Genomic DNA, 24,585 nt, shown 5'->3' with positions numbered 1-24,585 from the left:
GGTCTGGGAATCCGCTAGCATTTTGGCACAAAACACACTGTTTTTCTTCTGGTTATCATTCAGATCTCTAGTGCTCCGTGCAGGACACTGTTTATGCTACTTCAACGAGGCTTTCTGTGAGTGACGACATTCTCATTCACTCCACTGGCAATAGCACAAGACAACTGTACTCACTCAACCTGGAACCTTTCCTACCAAGTTTATTTCTATCCCCCTCCCCCTTTTAAAGGGTGGCATTCCTATCTCAGTTGTAAGCTTGTCAAAGGAGAGTACGTAAGCACAAATCGAAAAAACATTTCTCTCTTCAGTCATAAATTACTTAAGTATTTTTTATCTATAAAGTTACTAAAGGCAAAACAGGAAACAAGCCCAAAACTTTGAATTTCAAATATCTGAAACTACCACATGGAGTATGTCTCTGGTTCCCCCACTTGCCAGAACTGGGAATACATTCCAAGAGAACAGAGAACTTACCTGGAATCCTGATGAAAGACCAGCCATTCTGAGGCCTGATGCTCCACAGTCCTCCAGCTGGCTCTGGGAAGAACTGGGATCGTCGATTTAGCCAATCTGTTGCCAGTTCAGGGGCCCCATTTAACAAACACTGCTTGGCTGCCAGACTCCCTCCTTCCTTCAGCACTCGCCGCTCATATTCTGCACTTCGGTCATTGCAGTAAGAATCCAATGGCACTGCGGTAACCTACAGTGAAAGATTCACATGAGATAGCTTTCACATTTCCTACACTTCAACTCTGAAATCAGACAAATGTGGATAATTTTTAGGCTAGTGGTTTGAACTTCTTTGTTCTGACAAATAAGCTGCCGTTAATAATGACCTAGTGAGCTGGTCCACGTAAAAGGTCAACCTCTTCAACATGAACCTGCAGCAAACTAAAGATCCAAAGAGTGCTGGAGTTTGCAGAAAAACTGGGATACCAAGTCAGGAATAATTCTATCACAGGTGTATATATAGATCTGATTACTCTGCCACCTCCCCTCATTGCTGGATAGTGTTTTCAGTGAAGTTCTATTAGCCATCCACAAAATGGCGAGATCAGAAAGGGAGCTGGAGCTCTGCAGTCATTACTAAAGAACTAAAGAGTTATGGGTCCAGTGCATATGAGGTTATCTTTAATGCTTTTGTGGCAAAGCTCCTGTATTTATCAATACTTCTTTCTCTCTTCCCTGACCAGGTTGTTAATTGACAAACCTAATGGAAGATAAAAGAACCTTTCTTTTAGGCCATAAGCTGGGACACGGTAGAGGCAGGTGGAGAAAGCAACTGCCAAAGAGTAGTGGATTCATTTCTTGGCTAGGACAGAGGCTAGGCACAAAATCTTATCACACCACAAGGTGCAACCACACTGAAATGCTGCCCCCCAATGGAATAGAAGGCTCCTGTTAATTTAGAAACAAGCTTTTTAATAATCCTTTAGCGATCTGGGTCTATTCCCACTGTTAATAAGCATCTGTGTATTCAGATAGCTGTGAAATCATCCGATTAGGAGCCCAAGTTACCGTCTGTTAAAATTTGGAGGCTCTGATTATCTGCAAGTTCAGGTTGAAAATAATGCTAAAGCCCCATTATATGCAGTAAATTGCTCAGAAAAACCCTGGAACTAGACCAAAAGATGAGGGAAAACTGGGTATAAGAAGCAAGGGCAGAGGTATAGGAGAGACCAGAACATAAAACACTGGTTGTACCTAAGTAGCTACTTTCATTGTTGCTATTATTTCCAAGAAGTTAGACATTTAGGAAAATATATCTTGCTATTAACTTTTCTATTTTCACGCCCATCAATCTTTAGGGCAATGGAATGGTTGTCAAGTTTTTGTATGCCTAAGAATCTTCTTGGGAGTTTATCTAAAGCACAGATATTAATCCAGAAGACCTAAGGAAAAAGCCAAAAGCTCTAGGTTTCTAACGAGCACTACAGAACCTCAGGCTAAGCCTTAATAACTACTGCCAGGGTGCCTGGGTGGCTCAGTCAGTTAAGTGTCCAACTTCGGCTCAGATCATGATCTCATGGTTCATGGGTTCGAGCCTCATGTCGGGCTCTGTGTTGACAGCTTAGAGCCTAGAGCCTGCTTCAGGTTCTGTGACTCCCTCTCTCTCTGCCCCTCCCCTGCTCATACTCTAGGTCTCTAAAAAAATAAACATCAAAAAAAAAAAAAAAAGATATACTGCCTTGGTTTACATTAACAGTCAGCTAGCTGACTATGAGGCTGCAGGTGCTTCTGCTGAAGACTACGGAATACCATAAACAAGAGAAAGCGCATCATTTACTAATAGCCACAAGAGTGCTCTACTCTGGCTTACAGATGAAGCTGAACTGAGTTTGCTAGCAAGCAGTGCCATCTACAGTCCACATATCAAACTACAGGGAAGGTCAGAGCAAGCAGGGCCCCTACTGCTCCAAAACCCAGATAAGTTCACACATAAATCACTTTCACACACAGTACTAGGAGCAGGTTTTGGTAATCTCATACTACCTTTGCCCACTCAAAAAGGGGTATTTTTGCGTTCAAGTTATTCCTTTTTCCCACCTAAAGCTGAGCACAGGTAAATAAAGACAGAGTAAAACGCAGGTGGATAAAAATTGGATCTCTCCCACGATGGTCTGTCCTGGCTGCAGCTCAGCAGATCCTGGACCAGAGCAGGTATCTACCATCTAGGGTATGAGTCTCAGAACCTCACAATCAGTAGTAGCTGTACTTTCATAACAATGGTACAAGCAGCAGTGGATGAACTACAGAAGTATGACCAATTCTCTATACTATATACACTCTTGGATGAGTAGAGCATATTTAGTCTTTTCTAATGAGAGACTCATACAGTCCAATTTTATGCTCAAATATAACTGTTTTTGTTTTTATCATTATTGTTTATTTTATAGAAAGGCAGGACTTATACTGGAACTATATATAAGACGTCAGGCCCAAATGGTCCAGATGAAAACTCAAAAGCCAGAAACTCAGCATGAAGGAATAGGGGGAGAACAGGACACAGGGAGAATGTTTTTCCTGTCTAGAACTCACTCCTTGGCACTCTTATAGTTTATTATTTTTTAAAATGTTTATTTTTGAGAGAAAGAGAGAATATGAATAAGCAGGTGAGAGTCAGAGAGAGAGGGAGACAGAGTCCTAAGCAGGCTCTGCACTGTGGGTGCAAAGCCCAATGTGGGGCTCGAACCTACGGACCGTGAGATCATCACCTGAGTCGAAGTCAAACGCTTAACTGCCTGAGCTACTCAGGTGACCCAGCACTCTTATAGTTTAAAACCAAAACAACTTTTTCCAGTTATAAACTTTCACCTATTTTCCAATTTCATTTTGCTGATATCCTTCCAAGTCCAGGATTGAAAACTAGGAGGTTTGCGGGGCCGTGTTCTTAGTGAAATATTTTTTAATGTTTTAATAAGCTTCTTTGGCAGGAGCCCTGGATCAAGATATATGCAGAATCACAGAATGTCATGTTGTAAGTACGTAAGCAGTGAACTCATGAGGCACAAAAAGAGGCAAACAAGTCCACTTCTAATTAAATTGTGCTTCCCTAGTCAGCTCTATCCTAGACAGCCTCCACCCATTCTGCTAACCCCAGTGGCCTTCCTGACTGTTCAGAAACAGGGGGAGATGAAGCATGACATACCATTCTTAACTCCCCACAAATGGAAATGCATACTCCCTTTAGTCTCACATGAGCTAACCTCTGTTTCTTGCTTCATTAACTTCCTAAACTATAGGATCTTCAAGGGCTGTCTCCTCAAGCATTTAGCGCGTCCTTCCTGATGACATGTATATTCCTGCTCTAGCTCTAAGAAGCGTGACCACTCCAAGCGCTTCAGTTTTTTTTTTTGGTAAGATGGATTTCCAGGGTCTTAGTTTATTAATGTTGCAGAATTATTTCCTTAGCTAATGAGAAAAGAAATCCTATAATTCCTTCCTTAATGGCACAGTTCTTCCTGAACCGACCCTAAAGTTTCCACAGCACATGCCAAGGACATTAATTTGTTTAAGCTCAAGGCCAAGGTTAAGACTTCAAAGGAAATCAGTCTGTCCCTACCCCAGATGGGTTAAAAATCAATATAAGATAACTAAGGAATCACATGATTATTCACTCTAGGCCTGATCAAGGTAAAAGCTTGTGTATGACTTTATAAAATATTCAGACATATTTAAAACTCTTCTTCCTGTCCTCATAACCATGGTGTTACTTATTCTCATTTCAAGTTCAGCACATACTTTATGAAGAAACTCTACACACAATTATAGATAAAGGCGCTGAGCGAGAAAGGAGGGTGCTGGGGAGGAGCCCTTCAGCCAAATGATAAAAAAAAAAAGTTTCCTTCTGTTCCCTGCCTGCCACCACACCTTTATGCTACTATGGTCTTCTCTAAGCTACTCATTATTTATTGTTCTTTAGGGAAAAAGCAGCATCTGGCATGATAGTTTAGATTTTGGGCTCCTCAGAAAACAAGTCTCTAGTAGTACAGTTTGGGTATGTGTGTTTGAGAATGTTGGGAGAGTGGAGTTGTTCTTCAGAGTAGTTAGCTATATAGCTCTGAGTGGAACAAATGAGGAATCTTCATGCCTGTAAATGCAATGATGGTCCAAGGCATTTCACTTTTTAATTGGCTCTATAGAACATTGGGGATATGAGAAGTGAAAATGTCTAGAGATCCCTCTCAGAAATCCAGACTTCCTCTTATTAGGTCTCTAAGTATATACATCAGATTGGGAGAGTGAGAAGGCAACGAACTACACAACTATGAAGTCTAAAGACTGCTTTCTACAGAAACACCAGACCTTGGATGTTTTCTAGAAAAAGTGAATTTCCCTACATCAACTTAAGCTTCAAAGACCAAAAATGCTTTGAAGAACTGGATACATATAAAATCTAAATATTTTCTATTTAGATAGCCAATATAAATCAAAGTTAACGGTGGCCTAGGAATCAAGTTCATGTAGTACAGGATCAGTAGGAAGAAGTTAAGGCAGGCAGGAGTCAGTGCGACTCAGTACTACCATCTTGTTTCCACTCATCAACTTTCTTGGGACCCTCTGCCAGATTCTGACCTTTGATAACTTAATAAAGGATGCAAGCAGATGTAAATACTGACAGAAAAATATCACTAAAGAAGATTCAAAAGGCTCCACCTTCTTTAAAGAGAACTGTGAAACCAGTAGGCCTTCTAGAATGAGTGCAGAAAACAAGAGAAAACACAGAAGGGTAAGAAATGTCAGCCTCTTGGTGCACCTGGGTGGCTCAGTCGAGAGTCGGACTTCGACTCAGGCGAGGATTTCATCATTCAAGAGTCTGAGCCCCACAGCGGGGCTCGCTGCCTGTCCTACTTTGGAGGCCCCTCTCTGCCCCTCCCCCGGACTCGTGCCCTGAGAGAAAGAAAGAAAGAAAGAAAGAAAGAAAGAAAGAAAGAAAGAAAGAAAGAAAGAAAGAAAGAAAGAAAGAAAGAATGTCAGCCTCTTAAAGAGTCTTCGTGCTAACTGGAAGATGTCCCAGAGCAAAAGGAAACGAGCCAGGAAGACAGATACTTGTCCTCTGCTCTAACCAGAGTCTAGTGCATCTCTACTCTGTCCCTCTCCCTTCATATACTTCTTCTGGTGTTGTAAGAGAGCTTCGGTCTGGCTCTGATCAATAAGGACAAGAAAGGGGCGCCTGGGTGGCTCAGTCGGTTAAGCGGCTGACTTCGGCTCAGGTCATGATCTCGCGGTCCCTCTCTCTGACCCTCCCCCGTTCATGCTCTGTCTCTCCCTGTCTCAAAAATAAATAAAAAAACGTTAAAAAAAATTAAAAAAAATAATAAGGACAAGAAAGAGCACAAGAGGTAAGCAGAGTAAAACACTGCACTGGGCCAAGAGGAGCCTTTGCAGTGATGCTGTCAGATATCACCAGAGTGCCCAGTTTTGATAAATGGGGTGTTAAGAGGCAACTAACAGTTGCTCAACGTTGAAACCATAACAGACACTGCTCCCAATCTGCAAATAAGACTAGGACTGCTGAATGGTGAACACAGAACAACAGTTACTTTTTAGGGCGAACATACTTGTGAACCAGTCTCAGCAGGGCTGCTAAGGAAAGTGAGAGGACACCAGATGAAGAAGTTTCTTGATGCTGGAGTGTTAGGTTTCCTTTTGTTATTTGGAGACTGCACTGAAGCGATAAGGACAGATCAAATCTCCCTCCCAATGTAGCCCCCTCCCTTGAAAAACCGTCAAAAACCTCAATGCAGGTAACAAACAGCTCCCTCTCCTTATCAAATATTCCACTGTCCTTGACCCTGCTGTTTGGTGATAACCTACGTGACAGATGGCTTGCTCCCATGATAGTTCAGAGCTCCTTCCTGACTAAATGAGAGGAACTACACAGGAGAGACTTGGTCAGGCAAAGAAGCCATTCCTATTTACCATACAATAGTTCTCCAACCAACAAAATTTAAAGGGAGGAGTGCTGTCTTGGCAAAGCCAGGACCATGTATGCTTTCTAAATACTGAGGATTAATGTTTCTCAAGGTCCAAACAGCTTAAACACTTGTGTTTAAGAAATGGATCTCTTAAAAGTTGGTTTATTTCTTCAAGTATCATCTATTTTGTTTCTTCCCTCTTGTGGCACTTACTCGTGGACTGGCCACACACAAAAAAGATGGCAGTTCAGTGAGCAGGCAGCAACGAAGTGAGGAGGTAGCTGATCTCCGCTGATGGATGACCTGGTCTGAGTAGCCACTTACTGCTTTGCAGTGGCTGCTGAAAACCAGAGACTACAAAACAAAAATGCAAATTAGTACCATAATGCAAATTATGTTTAATGTAAGCAAAACGGAAAAAAATGTCACATATTAAACATCTGACTTAAAAGACATTCTTCTAGTAAACATTATGAATCCTAATAAACAACCAGTATTTAGAACCAAATGTATAATATAGTCAGAGTCCATGCTAATTTTAAAACATGGCTTTATTAATATACCATAAGCAAGTGGCACTTCTGATTCTACCTTTTCCTGGGAAAGATACTATTAATTATAAAATAGTTAAGAACATAACGTTCATTAGACGACACAATGCATATGAGGGGGAAGTCTGGTTCATTTGTTATACCATGGATGCAAACTCATGTCTTAAGTTAAACATGATGACCAGGGCGTGTGGGTGGCTCAGGCAGTTAAGCGTCCGACTTCAGGTCAGGTCATGATCTCACAGTTCGTGAGTCCCAGCCCCACATCAGGCTCTTCATTCTCAGCACAGAGCCTACTGCGGATCCTCTGTCTCTCTCTTTCTCTCTGTCCCTCCCCAGCTCATGTTCTCTCAAAAACAGACATTAAAAAAAAAAAAATTATTAAAAAAAAAAAAACACGATGACCAACGTTTCTTCCCAAAATTTTAAGGTATATCTGCTTAGCATCATGTGTGTATACTAACAATGCAGTGTACAGCTGACCCTTGAACAACATGGGTTTGAACTGTGTGGGTCCACTTATACATGGATTTTTTTTCAGCAGTAACAGAACAGTACTGTAAATGTATTTTCTCCTTCCTACAATTTTTTTATTTTGAGAGAGAGAGAGAGAGAGAGAGAGAGAGAGAGAACACGCAAGCAAGTGGGGGAGGAGCAGAGAGAGAGAATCCCAAGCAGGCTCTGCGCTGTCAGCATGGAGAATGATATGGGGACCTATCTCCCGAACCTTGAGATCATGACCTGAGTTGACACTGAGTCGGTTGGTTAACTGACTGGGTCACCCAGGCGACCCTTCCTTATGATTTTAACATTCTTTTCTCTAGCTTACTTTAACGATACGGTATATAACATATATTACATACAAATTATGTGTTATTGGTAAGGCTTCCTGTCAACAGCAGGCTATCAGTGGTTAAGTTTTGGGGGAGTCCAAAGTTATATGCATATTTTTGACTGCAGGGGATCAGCAACTGTAACCCGTGCTGTTCAAGGGGCAATTATAGTTCCAGCAAGGTGAGCTGTTTTATTTGGTGACACCAATACAAGTGCTCAGGAAAAGGAAATAATTTTTTACTACCTTTACCAGATCATCATTTTAAAAACATAAATTCTTCATATATATTACTATATCAATACACTTTAATCAGACTAAAAGCTCATGTTAAAGTTTCAGTTTACAGCCATTCCTGTGAAAGACTTTTTAAAAGTCTGGTACGTTCACATAAAAGAATGTGTCAGTGGGATTCAGTGTTCTTTATTGCAGATGCAAATCTTTCCTCAGTGCAATGTTAGACATTTTATCTTTGGATCTTCATTCTTGATGACTTCACTTTTTTTCTTTATAGTTTTCTCAGATAAGGCAGGTTGGTAACCTAAATAACCATATAGATGAAGATAATACATATAAAGTCGTCAAATTTATACACTGTTACAAGGTCAAGAAAACAAACTGCAAGATGAATAGTAACTAGGACCCTCTACAGAAGAATAATAGTTATAATTTCAGTACTAAAAGCTTTCAAAACCAAATCTCTTCAAGGCTTCTTTCCTCAGTTACGTTTGTTCATAATTTTTCTCAAAATAAATGCGCTCTTCAGGATCAGCATGAGGGAAGTCATCTCAAGTTGTCTAGCAGGATATGTGTATCATAATCTGCTTCCATGAACCAATCAGAATAATGGTCCTGAACAAACTGAAAGGCTTTAACTGTTTTCAGTACAGCTGGGACATCTCCAGTGGTTTCTAACCACAATGTATGGAAGCCTTTACAATACTTTATTATAACAATGGGCCTACACAGTTTTGATGTATTTGATATTTTTCTCTAGATGTTCATATTTCTGTCATTACCCGGAAAAGAATTTTAACCTTCTGATAGTTTTTCAACAGTATCTGTGTTCTCAGCTTTATGTTGGCTAGCATCTTTTAAGTTCATCCACTTTGCTACATATTTATGTCCATTATCTTCTGAATGCCTAGGGTGAGGATCATTACAAAGATTATTAGGTCGAGTATCACCCTGTTCTTCCAATATGAAACAATGGATAGCTAAGAACATGCACTTACAAAAAACAAACCCAAATCCTAATGCATAGACAAAGGTACTGAATTTTGTTTTTTGCAAGCACATTTTTTATTATTGGTGGTAAGCCCTCTTGCCCCTCCTAGGGGGTGAAGAGAAGTGGTTAAGACTCTAGTAATTAGTGTTTACATCAACGAAATACAATAGTAGTTCAGGGTTGCTAGATATGGTGTCTACTGCCACCCAGGTGGCTGAGGTAGCAGTAGTAGCTGACCTTAAGTCTTCTGAATTGTTTACTAACTTCTAAAGAGCAGTAACTAAAGGCACCTGGGTGGCTTCAGTCGGTTAAGCATCTGACTCTTGATTTTGGCACAGGTCATGATCTCACAGTTCATGAGATCGAGCCCTGAGTCGGGCTCTGCACTGACAGCATGGAGCCTGCCTGGTATTCGCTCTCCTTCTGTGTCCCACCACCGCTCCTCCCACCCCCCCGCCACTGGCCCATGAGTGTGCATTCTTGCTCTCAAAATAAATAAACTTTAAAAAAAAAAAAAATACAGAGCAGTAACTAAACAATGTGTCAGGGATCTCTCTTTCTCTATGTTTATTTTTGACAGAGAGCGAGCAGGGGAGGGGCAGAGAGAGACAGAGGGAGGGAGACACAGAATCTGAAGCAGGTTCCAGGCTCTGAGCTATCCGCAGAGAGCCTGATGTGGAGCTGGAACTCACAAACCGTGAGATCATGACCTGACCTGAAGTCAGATGCTTAACTGACTGAGCCACCCGGCACCCCATGTCAGGGATCTCTTAAAGTCGTTTGAAGTATTCTCAAATGGCAAAATTCAACAAAGCCTGTTTCTTACTTCATTCCTAGAATATAAAAGTAAAAGATGAAAGAATGAACATTTCCTTCAACTATTTTCTCTTCAACATTGTAGTTATTTATTAGGGTTACAGCATTCACTGTAGGGAGTCCTTTCAACACAATATGTTATCTTTGATATATTTCTGGAAAAAGTCTAATGATAATTCTACTCCTGGGAGTGCTCATTCCCAAATTAGAATATGTCTACTTGTCTTATATGAGCTAGGTTAAGATGGTATTCTCATTGGAATTCACTAAGGTAAGATGATTTTTAGCTTTCTGATTCTAGATTAAAAAAAAAAAATTAACTAGTTCAAAATGCTCGTTTACAACCTTAGCTTTAGAGAAACCTGACCACTCCTAGTATATTTTACTCAGGTTATTTTCTCTTAACATTGGTTCCATCAATTCTCTCTTAGCACAGGTAGTCCTTATAACCACATTACCCACATTCCCTTCACAGAACAACATCAGCTGCTTAAACACTGCCACCCACAAAAAAAATTTAATGCTTAACAAAGAAGGACACCTTAAACATCATTGCATAAGATGCTCGGGCAGGTAGGTGAAAGAGGGACAGAAAAGAAGGTTCATCTCTTCTTTAGTCTGTTTTGGCCAAAAACAAATAAAAAGAAACAATGTCACACTATGGGAGACATGATTTGGTTATGATGTGGTCACAGGTTTTGCTGTTCTGTTGTCTCTTCCTCATGCTCTTGAGTGTCTTCATTAACCTGTAGGCACTGGCAGCTGTGTGTGTCTTGCTATCAGAACCACAGTATGCACATAGCAGAGAAGTCAGGCTTTTGTAGAGTCTTTTGGTACCGTGAAAAAGTCTCAAGTGGAAATAAGTAGGGCAGAAAGACCCCACAGCTGTACGCTTCTTGCCACAGTGTAGCACACAAAACATAAAGATGCTTTTCCCTCAGATACAGACTCACCCATTTAACAAGGGGCCATACTTTATTCTCCACTTCTTGTTTAAAGTTAAAAGGAAGATTTATGTTAACATTAGCTCCTCATGACTCAGAACTTAATTTTCTGCTTTTGTTTTTGAAGAATACATCAAACATACAGAGGAAAAGGTCTCACTTTATTCTTTGCTTTTTAAGTTTTTATTTTAATTCCAGTTAGTTAACATACAGTGTTATATTAGATTCAGAGATACAATACAGTGATTCAACAATTCCATAAATCACTGGAAGCTCATTATGACAAGTGAACTCCTTAATCCCCATCATCCCTCCCCCAGCCTCCCTCCCTGCTGGTAACCATCAGTTTGTTCTCTATAATTAAGAGTCTGTGAGAAAAGGTCTCACTTTAAATGAAAGGGTGTAGTGCTTATAGATCAACTGCTAGACTACATGGATTCTATTTTCAGATATTTTAAATGACCAAACAAAACGGGAGAAAATAAAGTACAGAAAAAGGGTGAATATAACAGCTTCCCAGGGCTTTCCACAAGAGGCACTGGCAGCTTTCAGGACACAAGAAATAATGACAGATATAAATACTGTAGCTGCAAATTAACATTTAGCAGATGAGTTTTTGAAAATGTCCTGTTTGGGGGATTCTTCTTTAATAGGCAGTCAAAGCTCTCCAAGCATTTAATAGAGAACAGTGTTTAAAACTTAAACACCACTCTTTTCAAAAACAATTCTTTATGTTTAGATCCTCTCGCATATTTTATTTTTTTACGTACTTTGAATCGCAAAATCTGAAATGCACTTTAAGTTTGATGAGCTAGTTCACAGAGCTGTGGAGTATGTAAAGCTTCCAACACACATGATGCCTATGTAGACCATTACCATGACAACAGTTTCACTGAAACTGATATAGGAGATGGAATCAAGACTGGTGCAGGTTTTCCCCTGCCACCCGAAAGAGACTTCCTGTGAAACCTTTCATAAGCTGAAATGGCATAAAGTCAAGAAGCAATTATCATTACTCTCTATGGAAAAATTTTTGAGCATTCCCAGGCCCAAAAAATAACCTCTCTTAATTAAGCTTTTCTGATACCTTAGAACACATCTTGCTAACAGATGCACAAAATAAATTGAGATAAAGCACAGATGCTCACAGACACACAGTACAGAGCTATGGAGGTTTGATGCTGAGTATCATTCCCGGGAAAGGAGACTGGCAGTGACACACTCTGCTCCTGTGCATACCACCTCTGTAATGTGAAATAAATGCTGAACGCTATTTCCGCTTTTTGCCCTTTTTCTGTAAAAGCAAAAATCCTTTTCCGATTTCTTTTAGTAAGTGAAACAGGTATGAATGCAGGTCTTCCTTAAAAGTGAAGTGGCGTAAGCTTGAGCTTTTGAAAAGCGGGGGATACCTTGTACTCTACTTCTGCCAGTCATCACTTTTAACTGGATACAGCATAAGATCCATTTTGCCCCCCCCAAAAGATGACTAAGTGCCATATATCTTAGATTCTGATTTTGTCCTTATTCTTCTACGCAAAACAATATTAAAAAGAGAAAAAGACTCATATGTGTGAGACTTGTACTCTTTAAACCCTACAAAACTGTACAAGAAAGGAGATCTGGCCAGAGCCCACAGGAGGGAGGTGTGTGAGAACGAATTTATGAAAAATATGAACTAATTACTTACTATTCCTTCTTAAAATTCTCACCAGTAAAGCAGGGCAGTGCATAAAAAAAAATCAAGTGGAACACAGAGAACCATGCTGACTTTTGCTGCACAAGCATCACAAGAGAAAGAAATACCAGACAAGCATTCGCGTCGAGTTTAAAAGGCCCTAAACTTTGTTTAAAACACCCCTAAGTGTCATCTGATCTGTGTGCTTAGCCTAGTTCTTAGTTTCTTCATGTTTATATATTATCCCAAAGCCAGTATTATGAGAACGGTACTTCGTGAACTCTGCAACACAAAATTCAAACTTAACATTCACTGCAGAGTGAGAACAAGGGTTTTACAGGCATACGGGGGGGGGGGGGGGGGGGAAGCTTCTCACCATGTAGATTCATTCACATCCATGATGGAAAAGAAAGAGGCAAGGACTGGGTTAGACTGCTAAATGACTAAGTAGTATGGGATCTGATGTAGCTTACCAGGAACAAGATGACAACATGTAGCTAAGTCAACACTCATTATCTGTCTCCTTAGAGGAATAACAACAAAGCCTTTACCTGGATCTGATGACAAGAAACTATATTCAGAGGACAGGCTGCTGGAACAATAATTACTACTCTTTATAAAACAAATGAAAGCACCAAAGAGAATGAAGAATATTCTGCATTAAGAGGACAAAGCTGAATGTTGGAAAATTAATTCAAAGCTAATTTGGTAGCTCCAAAGGAATTTTATTTAAAATTATTTGAAGAGCACAAGAAAAAGAATTCTGACACGTGTTTCCAATTTTACCATTTTCCCTCCTCTTTTCTTTCAGGTCTGTCCACTTAAGAATAATCCCAAGGGTGCCTGGCTGGCTCAGTTGGTACAGCATACAACCCTTGATCTCAGGGTCATGAGTTTGAACCCCACAGTGGGCATAAAGATTACATAAGAAAAAAAAATGAATCACCCCAAAATTTACCTTTAAAATTGATCTTGAACATGGAATCTGGATTCAAGTTGCAGGTTTCCTATCAAAACTTTACTGTTGTTGTTTTTAAATATTTTATTTAAGTAATCTCCACACTCAATGTGCAGCATGAACTCAAAACCCCGAGATCAAGATCACATACTTCACTGACTGAGCCAGCCAGGCACCCCACTTCCATCAAAATTTTAAAACACAATTTGTGTTTACTTTGCATAGTGAAACAAAGCTATTTATTCCATTTTCTAGTACCATAAACTAAGGCAAAACAAAGAGTTGGAAAAATATCATCTTTCCATTATGTTTACAAATAATCAAAGTTCCATAATCAGAACTAACTTGGCAAATCATATGAAAATGCAAGATACAGAATACACAGAGCTTGCAATAAAAAAAATTTTGCTTACAAGGACTTAGGGCATTTGAGCAATGAATTCCTGCTGAAAATGAAAGCCAGATACCATTATGTATTTAGTATCTTCCCCAGCTGACATTTGTTGTGGCTAATAAAACTGTAGACAACATGAGTGATACAGAGAGCAGGGAGAGATACCAACGTTTCTTTTTTTTTTAATTTTCTTAACATTTATTTATTACTGAGAGAGAGAGAGAGAGACCATGAGTGGGTAAGGGGCAGAGAGAGAGGGAGACACAGAATCTGAAGCAGGCTCCAGGCTCTGAGCCGTCAGCACAGAGCCCAATGCAGGGCTTGAACTCACAAACTGCGAGATCACGACCTGAGCCAAAGTCGGACGTTTAAAAAACTGAGCCACCCAGGCGCCCGATACCAACATCCTTAGCAACAGAATTTAAGAACTTTCGTGATGTCACATCACAGTCTGAACCCATCAATAGCCCAGGCCAAAATCTCAGAACTGGGAATACCAAAACAAACTTTATCATGAAAAAAGTACTATAAAGGCATCAGCCCAGCAGTAAGAGGCTCTGGTCATTTTAAGATATGTCCAAAAATTCTTTGGTATCTTTCTCTTCAAAAGGTAAAGCCTACTTTACTCTCCTTGCAGAACTCCCAAAACTAGGTCATAAAAGGCAGTGTGGCTCCTTCTTGCACTTTCTCTCTCTGAAATCACTTATCTGGGATGTGGATACTCAAGCAGCCCCATGTAAAAGTCGACACAGAAAGGAACTGAGGCCTTGAGCCAACAGCCAACACCAACTTGCTAGGCATGTAAGTGAGCTACTTTGGAAGTAGCTCCTATGGCTATAGTCAATCTTTCAAATAACTGTAACCTTAGCTGACATCTTGACTTTAACTTTCTAAGATTTTCTGAGCCAGAACCACCAACCCAAGCTGCTCCCAAGCTCCTGATCAAAAACAACTGCAGGGTGAAAATAACTGATGTGCAATCAATGTATCCACTGATAAAATCAATGGATGATCAAACAAGTTACCAATCCTACCACATTTCTCAACCTCCAAGGAAATGTTATAACTCTTCACAAAATTCTATTTTAAGTACTGAAGTTAAGATCATACTTAATTTCAGGCTGGAGGACATTCCCTTAGATGAGAATACACACCAAGTTCCAAAGGAAAAACTAACACAAACACAACACACCAATACTAAGTCATTCAGGAAACATTCATTTAACTTTGTAAGTACAAGGCCCCAAACACAAGAGGGACTACTATATAAAATGTCCAAACAGCTAAATTGCATTCTCACTTGGGCAAGGAAAAGGAATGATGAAAAATAAAAGGACAGAACTGCTGCTTAACAACACTTTCTCTTTTCATGTTAAGCTTAGTTTCAGAGTAAAATATTCTTTGTGGTAGAGAGTACCTTCCTATTAACTACAGAGCTCCTAACAGTATTCACTGGAGTTTTCTGCCATATAAAAAGGATACTTAACTACTTTGCATCCCCATCAATTGTCTCTCTTGCATGTTCAATCTCCCTCTTTGCTGCCTTTTTCTATTTTAGTCTTCAAATCTGAGTCTCCTCTCTCCTACAATGCAACTCTGCCTTAAACCCAAGTGGCCTTCCTGAAATACCTTCCTATTCTTCTTTTTGACTGTCACACTTCACTACCTACTTTCCACAATTCCTAACCAGCATCTTTCTCCTTGTAAATAAATCCCTACGGCTTCTGCGTTCTATCTGCACTCATAACAACAAAGACTTACTAATCTTACTCCTGTGTGTTTGCTTTACATTTAATATAGAATTTATCATTCTCTCTGGATCTTCTCTTGAACTCTGGGTTTTGGAAATGATTCCTTCACTGACAATGCTCCTCCATATTGAAATAAATCAGAATCCCTTGACCCCTGCTTCATAATCTTTTAGTTACAACCATTTCTGTTGAGTCCTTAGTACTTGATACTCACAACTTCTGTTCAACATTCTCCTTAACATGGACTCCTGTGTCCAATATTTCTTGACACCACACTCTGAGATTAATTTTCATCAAATACCAATGACCGAGATCCCTCACTGGTGTGCTTACTGATTTGAGTGATTAAGTGGCCTTCATGAAACTGGCTATCAGAGTACTCCCTCCCATCGCTTGATAGCAGTCACCAAAAGTTAATTTCCCCTAGGCTATAACTGTAGCATCAAGAAAGTAAGCCAAGAAAAGGCTGAGTCTCCTAGGTTAATATCTAAACCCAATAGACTGGCATTCAAAGATTCCTACAATTTACCTTTCTGGCCCTTTCTCTCACTACTGTCTTTTATTTTAGTTCCAGTCTTTAACTTGTAATATTCTTCCTCCCACCCAGATCCCTATCACTCAAAATCCAATTAAAACAATACAATTTCTACAAAGACTTTTTGTCCATTTCAATCTAAGGTGATTTCCCATTCTAAACTTTACCACTAATCATCTACCATCAATCTGGCAGTTAATTGTCTTCTTTCCACTTTTAAAGTGAATCATTTGTTTTGTTTTTTTAAATTTTCTTTTAATGTTTATTTATTTTTGAGACAGAGAGAGACAGAGCATGAATGGGGCAGGGGCAGAGAGAGAGGGAGACACAGAATCAGACGCAGGCTCCAGGCTCTGAGCCATCAGCCCAGAGCCTGACTCAGGGCTCGAACTCACAAACCGCGAGATCGTGACCAGAGCTGAAGTCGGACGCTCAACCGACTGAGCCACCCAGGCGCCCCTCATTTGTGTTTTTAAAGTCCTTAAGTTTGTGTGTGTTTTTACTACATACCTGAATAATTTTTCAAACCCGAAAACAGGTTTTAACCTGTTAACACACCTTGCTCACAGCAGATATTGCTAACAGGGTGGTCAACAACACTGATTACATGCGATCTCTGCGGGTGTAGACTAACACTGAGAGGAGGCTACTCTGAAGGTAGCCTGAATCAGCAGAAAAAAGGAACATTAACCATTAAGCCAAGATCACATTCTACCACTAGAGATTCATTCAATCAGTAAGTTCTTCTGACACAAATCAATGCACACTTTTCACTCAATCCAATTGGCTCGTGGTATCCTACAATTAAAAATAGCATAAAGATTGGGGCGCCTGGGTGGCGCAGTCGGTTGAGCGTCCGACTTCAGCCAGGTCACGATCTCGCGGTCCGTGAGTTCGAGCCCCGCGTCAGGCTCTGGGCTGATGGCTCAGAGCCTGGAGCCTGTTTCGGATTCTGTGTCTCCCTCCCTCTCTGCCCCTCCCCCGTTCATGCTCTGTCTCTCTCTGTCCCAAAAATAAATAAACGTTGAAAAAAAAATAGCATGAAGAGAAAGAGAGAAGGGTTTGTGAAGAAAAGGGAGTATTTCCTCAAGGAAATACTGGGTCTTCCCCTCCATCACCATTCCTTACTCAATTAGGCTTCTTTTACTGTCCAAATAGTCTCCAAAAAAACTTCAAATGTAAAATTCACAATGTAAATAACAGTAACATGTTAGTACATGTATAACATTTTAAATAATATATAGGTATTGGCAAAATGCGTTAAGTCTGTTTAATTAACAGGGGGACATAATCAAAAAACATTTGGAGAACAGTGGCCTGTGTATCTACAATGCTAAAGAGTTTAAAATAAGATTTATGAGCTGATTCTAGGGGCACCTGGGTGGCTCAGTCGGCTGAGCAACCGACTTGATTTCAGCTCAGGCTGTGATCTTGTGGTCGCGACAGCCTTGAGCTGACAGCACAAAGCCTGCTTGGAATTCTCTCTGTCCCTCTCACTCTGCCCCTCCCCTGCTCATGTTCTCTCTCTCTCTCTCAAAATAAACATTAAACAAAAAAATAAGGTTTATGAGCTGATTCTAAAATTTACATAACAATGTAAACAAATAATAATAATAATAAGATAACATTTATATAAAAATGCAAAGAGCCAAGATCAGCCAAAGCCAATACTGAAGAAAAACGAAGCTAGAGGATCTGTACTACCAGTTATTAAGACTTATTATGAAGCTATAGGTTAAGAAAGAGTGGTACTGGTTTGGGGCACCTGGGTGGTTCAGTCCATTAAGCGTCTGACTCTTGATTTTGGCTCAGGTCATGATCTCATGGTTTCGTGAGTTCGAGTCCCGCATCAGACTCTGTGCTGACAGCATGGAGCCTGCTTGGGATTCTTTCTCTCTCTTTCTCTTTCTGCCCCTCCCCTACTCAAGCTGTGTCTGTTTCTCTCAAAAGTAAATAAATTAAAAAAAAAAAAAAAAAAAAAAGAGTGGTACTGGTTCAAGGATAGACAAATGGACTAATGGAACAATGACCCATATAGATACAGCCACTGATTTGGCAAAAACGATGCTGGGTGCAGTAAGGATGGTCTTTTCAAAAAACAGAGTTGGGTCAAATGAATATGGATATCTATATGTAAAAAAAAGATAACCTATACCAGACTAAAAAACTACCAAAATTCCTTGTAGATTTGAATGTGAAAGGTACATCAAAAAAACTTTTGAAGAAAAACATACAGGATTATCTTCATGACCTTTGTATAGGTAAAGATTTCTTCAACACGACACAAAAATGCTAACTATTTAACAAAAGACACTGTTGAGTTTGCAAAAGTTAGCTGCAGGGGAGAAGAAATCTGCAATACATAAAGAACTACAAGTCACTAAGAAAATACAGATACCCTAATAGAAAAATAAGCAATGTCTTGAATAAGAATTTCATAAACGAGGTTATCCAAATGGCCAATAAGCAGTAGAAAAAATATTCAACATCATTATTCATAAGAAAAATGTAATTTAAAGCCACAATGAGATACCACCACCAAGAAGGGCTAAAATGAACAAACAATAACTAATACATTTTGGCAAGGATGTGGAGCAACTAGAAACTCTCATATAATGTTAATGAGAACAAAAACATTGGTGCAATTGTTTTAGAAAATTGTTCGACATTATCTATTAAAGATGACCATATGCATACTCCATGATTTAGCAATTTGACTACTAGATATATATCCCACAAAATACATATGAATTTTCACTAAAAGCTGCATACAGTAATATTCACAAAAGGAGTTATAACAACCAAATATTTCCCTACAGTGACTCTTGTGGGGAGGTCAAGGTAGTGGAGAGGAAGAATGAATGGAAGGAAGTAGGCACAAGGGACTTCTGGAGTAGAGTTCCAATAGTATTTTGTGAAGTAATCCAGCTGTATGTACACTTAAGATTTATGCACTTCCCCATATGGATGTTAATATCTCTAGAAGGACAGCCAAGGCAACAAAAAAGAAGACATAAAAAGTTTAATATACATACAACACCTATTACTTCTGTCTCTCTAATCCATTTGGCTTGTTATCTACTAAAGCAAAGCAAATGCTCTTTTCAGAATCAAGTTAGCTTTTCTTAGAATTGTTGAGTTCAAGAGTCACTAATTTTGTTAGAAAAAAAATTTAACTTCCCTAATAACTTTGGTAGGGTACTGCGTGTCACTCCCAAATTTTCTTCCTCCCACTCCGACTTTTATTTTTTTTATTTATTTTTTTTTTTTCAACGTTTATTTATTTCTGGGACAGAGAGAGACAGAGCATGAACGGGGGAGGGGCAGAGAGAGAGGGAGACACAGAATCGGAAACAGGCTCCAGGCCCTGAGCCATCAGCCCAGAGCCCGACGCGGGGCTCAAACTCACGGACCGTGAGATCGTGACCTGGCTGAAGTCGGACGCCCAACCGACTGCGCCACCCAGGCGCCCCAGCCACTCCGACTTTTAAAGATGGACTCCACATTTATGTCAGTCTTTTTCTAATCTTTCAAAACTTTTCTTGCCCTTCCTAAGTTTGTAATTCACCATCTGAATTATAGCAAATACCTCTCACGTTATACTATTAGGACATTTACTGAAAATAGTAAACGCAGTTATAAGTCTATTTTCTGTGAAAATAAAAAATTCTGAGATTCCATAGTAAGATCCCTATTTAAATAAAGTCATCTTCCACAAGATTTGTAAATTATATCCATCGTGCCAGAAGTATTTTTTTAAACCTCAAGAACAGCAAACAAGTCATATCATGAATGAAAGGCACAAAGCACACATGATGTATTTATCCCACACAAAAGAGCCCAAGACCTTGTATTTAAAAATCAATTGATAAATTCAAACATCAGCACAATAGATAATCATTACATTTAAACCTCAATGCTGTTATCCAATATTTGATGAGCTATCTTTTGAAAAGAGACTCATTTTTGTCAATCTTTTTTTTTTTTAATGGAAAACTGCCAGAATCAGAGTAGACTATGAAATTTCAAAGTATTTTTTTTTCCCTGAAGTTTATTTATTTTGAGAGAGAGACAGCATGTGCATGAGCGAGGGAGAGGCAGAGATGGGGGGGGGGGGATCCTAAGCAGGTGCCATGGTGTCACTGCAGAGCCAAACGCAGGACTCAATCCCATGAACCGTGACATCATGACCTGAGCTAAAAATCAAGAGTCAGACGCTTAACTAAGCCATGCGCCCCTCAAAGTGTATGTAGGTGTGTGTATGTATGCTAAAATATTATGCATCTTAAGTTTTAACTTTTATATTCTTAACTTATGAATTTTGGACATCTGTTCTAAAGGATTAGGCATCCAGGGTCCCTGGGAGGCTCAGTAGGTTGAGCATCTGACTTCAGCTGGGGTCATGATCTCAAAAATCATGAGTCTGATCTTCGTGGTACACTCTGCGCTGACAGCTCAGAGCCTGGAGCCTGCTTCAGATTCTGTGTCTCCCTTTCTCTCTGCCCCTCCCCAACTCACGCTCTCTTTCGGTCTCTCTCTCTCTCTCTCTCTCTCTCTCAAAAATAAACATAAAATTGGGGCGCCTGGGTGGCTCGGTCAGTTAAGCGTCCAACTTCGGCTCAGGTCATGATCTCACGGTCTGTGAGTTCGAGCCCCGCGTTGGGCTCTGTGCTGACAGCTCAGAGCCTGGAGCCTGCTTCAGATTCTGTGTCTCCCTCTCTCTCTGCCCCTCCCCTGTTCATGCTGTCTCAAAAATAAATAAACGTTAAAAAAAATTTTTTTTTTAAAAAACATAAAATAATTAAATAAAAATAAAAGATTAGGCGTCCTAAATGTCCTTCTCTACTCTGCTTTGCAAAACAGACAAAACCAATGTTCTCTAGATAAATGCTTCTTGAATAAAAAAAAATCTGTTCACAGAAGCCAGTGTGAGAAACAGGAAAGTAGTAGTAATAGACACATTCTAACAAAGTCATTCTTGGGGGATAGTTCCAATAATGAACTATTTTGTTCAAGTTTGAATCAGCTGGGTTCGTTCAAAATTACTTATCTTTGAGGCACTTAGGTGGCTCAGTCAGTAAGCATCTGACTATTGATTTCAGCTCAGGTCATGATCTCATTGTTCATGGGATCGAGCCCCACAATGGGCTCTGTGCTAACAGTGTGGAGCCTGCCTGGGATCCTGTCTCCCTCTCTCTCTCTCAAAAATAAACACTAAAAAAATTTTAATTTTAAAGACTTTTAAAAAATTACTTATCTTTATTTATATAATCTTTGAATACCAGGGATATAACAGGTACGTACCAGAATATACCAAGAGATGGACCTTGACTGCTAACTACAGGTCAGGGTAACTACACAGTGAAATGTGCATACTGCTTTCTGAGCAACATCTGGTCTTCTCTTCCATATTCAGAAAGTGAGACTCTTCATAAGCTCCAAATGTTAGTTTCTTTCTTTTCTTACTATTAAAAAGAATGATCCAGAATCTTCTACATGGTGACTCTCTTTACTTAGTCCTCTGGCTATTCTAATATTATGGAGCCGTGTAATGCTGTAGTTTTCAAACTGTGAGCAGTGAGAGTCATGATGTCATTTTTTAGTAGGTTTAACTAACGTTAAAAAAAAAAAAGAGAAAAAAATCAGTACATTGTACATGAAGGCTAAGTATTGTTTTGTGAATACCGTTACAAAGAGTTATGTATGTGTATGTAATATTTTGTATATCTATACGCTTATCAGGTGGTGATATAAAATATTAAGAAAAAATACTGAGTTGTGGTCACACTTCAAAGGCCACAGATATAATGAGCTTTATTATATTTTTATTGTTACATATGGAGTCTCAACAAAATAATTCTTAATTCAGAAGTTATGTTAACCTTTAAGGCTAGATACCACGTAAAGATAATTCTGCTTAGTTGAAAGCAGCAATTTCTTAGAATAGATCAACAAACTCTGGCAAAACAGACTGCCTGGTTGATATATCAATATATACGTGTTGGAGATAAGGATGATGAGACCGAAAGCAGAACGGTGTTTCTACACATAAAGAATTAGCTTTCAGCTACCTGCAACCTACTGGGGTTCAGCAAGTTAGTATACATAGTAAGCCACTATGGCAGCAAGTATCCATTTACAACATGAAATTAAAGAGGAAATGAAAGCAAATCTAACTTCAACTAGATAAACTTAAAGATTTCACTACCAATTTCCCATAAGGCATACTGCCCACATCTGGATTTCTCAGAATATACATTTTGTTTTTAAGTTTATTTATTTTGAGAGAGAAAGCACGTGTGCAGGCTCCACACTCTTAGCACAGAGCCTGACACAGAGCTTGAAGTCACAAACCGTGAGATTATGACCTGAACAAAAATCAAGAGTTCAATGCTTAACTGACCTAGGTGCCCCTCAGGAAATTAATTGATACAAGGACCTCACTGAACACATGCACTGAACACACTACAGTGTGTTTGAATACACATATGGGAAGGCATATGTGAGTGTTAAGTAAGATGCAAGTATCTACGTAAGAATACATAATAAACTCTTAAGAAAATGGTGCTTTCTGTACCAAAAATAAAACTAGCAACTATTTATAACTAGAGTAATAAAAAACTACCAAACGTAGGTGAAATCAGTCAATAGGAAGTTAAGCAACTCTTTATCAGACAGTATCTCACTAATAGAAGTCACCCTGCCACCACTGACTACATTATTCCAATAGGACCGGAATCTAATTCTACTGTCTGTTTTACATTACCAGTCTTATCTCCAGAGTCCAAAAAAGCACATGGAGCAATGCTTGAGAAACCAATTGGGGAAACAGAGATCACATGGGTTCTTCAGTGTACAGGGGGCAAATACCATATTCAACCAAAGAATATCGGGCATTCAATAGCAATTAACTATAAGACTAATGACCCATTAAATTTTCTAGAGGACACAAGGATAATGCCATGCCTTCTAAACTTTTAATTCTGTTGAAGGACTGTAACATATAAATATATAAATCTCTTCTCAAAATTCTCCAGTGTTACCCATTTCATTCAAAATAAAATCCAAATCCTTGCAGTAACTGATGGTGTCCCTTATGATATGGACCTACATGTATACCCTTATGTTCTGTCACTTTCTCCCTTACCTATTCTACAATGGCCAAACAATTATATATGAAAAGGTATTCAACATCATTATTTTTCATGGAAATAGAACTTAAAATCACAACAAGATCACACTGCAAATTGAACAAAATGGACTGACAATATCAGGTACAGGCAAGGATGATGAACAGTAGCACACGTCTCACATTGCTTGTGGGAGTATAAATTCCTAAAACCATTTTGCTGTTTGGCAGTGGCTACTAAATCTAAACCTACATATACCTGATGATATAGCAATCTCATTCCTGGATATAAACCCCAAAGAAATGAGTGCTTACATTTATCAAAAGACATGTACAAGAATATGCATTGCATTTTTATTTACAATAGCCCCAAAATGGAAGCAACCTAAATATCCACCAACAGTAGTACAGGTTAATAAATTGTGGTCTATTCAGACAATAGAATGCTTCATGGTATTAAAAAGAAATGCTATAATACAACATGGATGAATCACACAATATTAAGGGAAAGCAGCTAGACATAAAAGTGCACATACTGGGTAATTCTATTTACATTAAGGTCAAGAACACAGGTAAAAATAACCTATGATGAAAGAATAGTTGGTTTGTTCTGAACTAGAGGTATCAAATGGGAAGATGTCTGAGGCAGACTTCTGGGTGCTGGAAATGTTCTATACCTTAATCTAGGTATAATTTAGTAGTTACACAAGTGTATACACATGAATAAATTTAAAGAGTTGTATATTTAATATCTGTGCGCTTTATAATAAAATTATATGCAAAATACACATTAAATATACGCCTACGCATAGACACATGATACACACACACACACACACACACACACACACCATCAATATATTAAATTATAACTCAGTACACTGCTTCCTCTGAAAATTTTGGGTTCATCAGGCCCTCACTTACTTTATTATTACTTTTAGTGATGCAAAGGAAAGGGGAGTACTAACATGGATAAGTGATGGTGAAATAATTGCTTACCTTTAACAAAGGGCAGCTGCAAAGGTTGGGAAAGGAGAGTGGAAAATTAACCCCAAGAAGGAAATCCTTGTTTCTCAGATATCTCTGCTGGCTCTCCCCTTCTGGCTCTCCCCAGGAGCGCAGCTGATGGAGCCTGTAGGAGGCTTTCAGAGACAGGAAAAGAGCTAACCATCTGAAACAAACCACAGCAGACATGCTTATTCAGTGCTCCATGGAGGTTTGAGGGTAGTTCATAGCAGCGAGGAACCTTGTCTTTCATTCACATGTCTCTTTTGTAAATCTTGAACATTTACAAATAGTTCTTTCCTTCTTTCAGATAAAGCTGTTTCGTACTTTTCTTCCATAAATTCTATC

General features: G+C 39.2%; 1 protein-coding gene across 11 annotated transcripts in view; it reads right to left on the bottom strand.

Moving 5' to 3' along the window:
• The window catches only part of INO80 (INO80 complex ATPase subunit), a 144,677-nt gene that overhangs the window by 48,407 nt on the left and 71,685 nt on the right, over positions 1-24,585 (bottom strand). For all 11 annotated transcript variants that reach the window (XR_006704747.1, XR_006704748.1, XM_045449988.1 and 8 more), the window contains 3 exons: positions 24,232-24,403; positions 6,633-6,773; positions 475-700 (listed from right to left, as the gene is read on the bottom strand). Coding sequence is in view for 9 of the 11 variants with exons in the window: in XM_045449988.1 (XP_045305944.1) it covers positions 475-700; positions 6,633-6,773; positions 24,232-24,403 (539 nt within the window). In the remaining 2 variants the exon portion in view is untranslated. The remainder of the gene's footprint in view (positions 1-474; positions 701-6,632; positions 6,774-24,231; positions 24,404-24,585) is intronic.

This window comes from Leopardus geoffroyi, chromosome B3 (assembly GCF_018350155.1).
Source record: "Leopardus geoffroyi isolate Oge1 chromosome B3, O.geoffroyi_Oge1_pat1.0, whole genome shotgun sequence".
Classification (NCBI taxonomy): domain Eukaryota; kingdom Metazoa; phylum Chordata; class Mammalia; order Carnivora; family Felidae; genus Leopardus; species Leopardus geoffroyi.
This window is presented reverse-complemented; position numbering and strand designations above follow the sequence as displayed.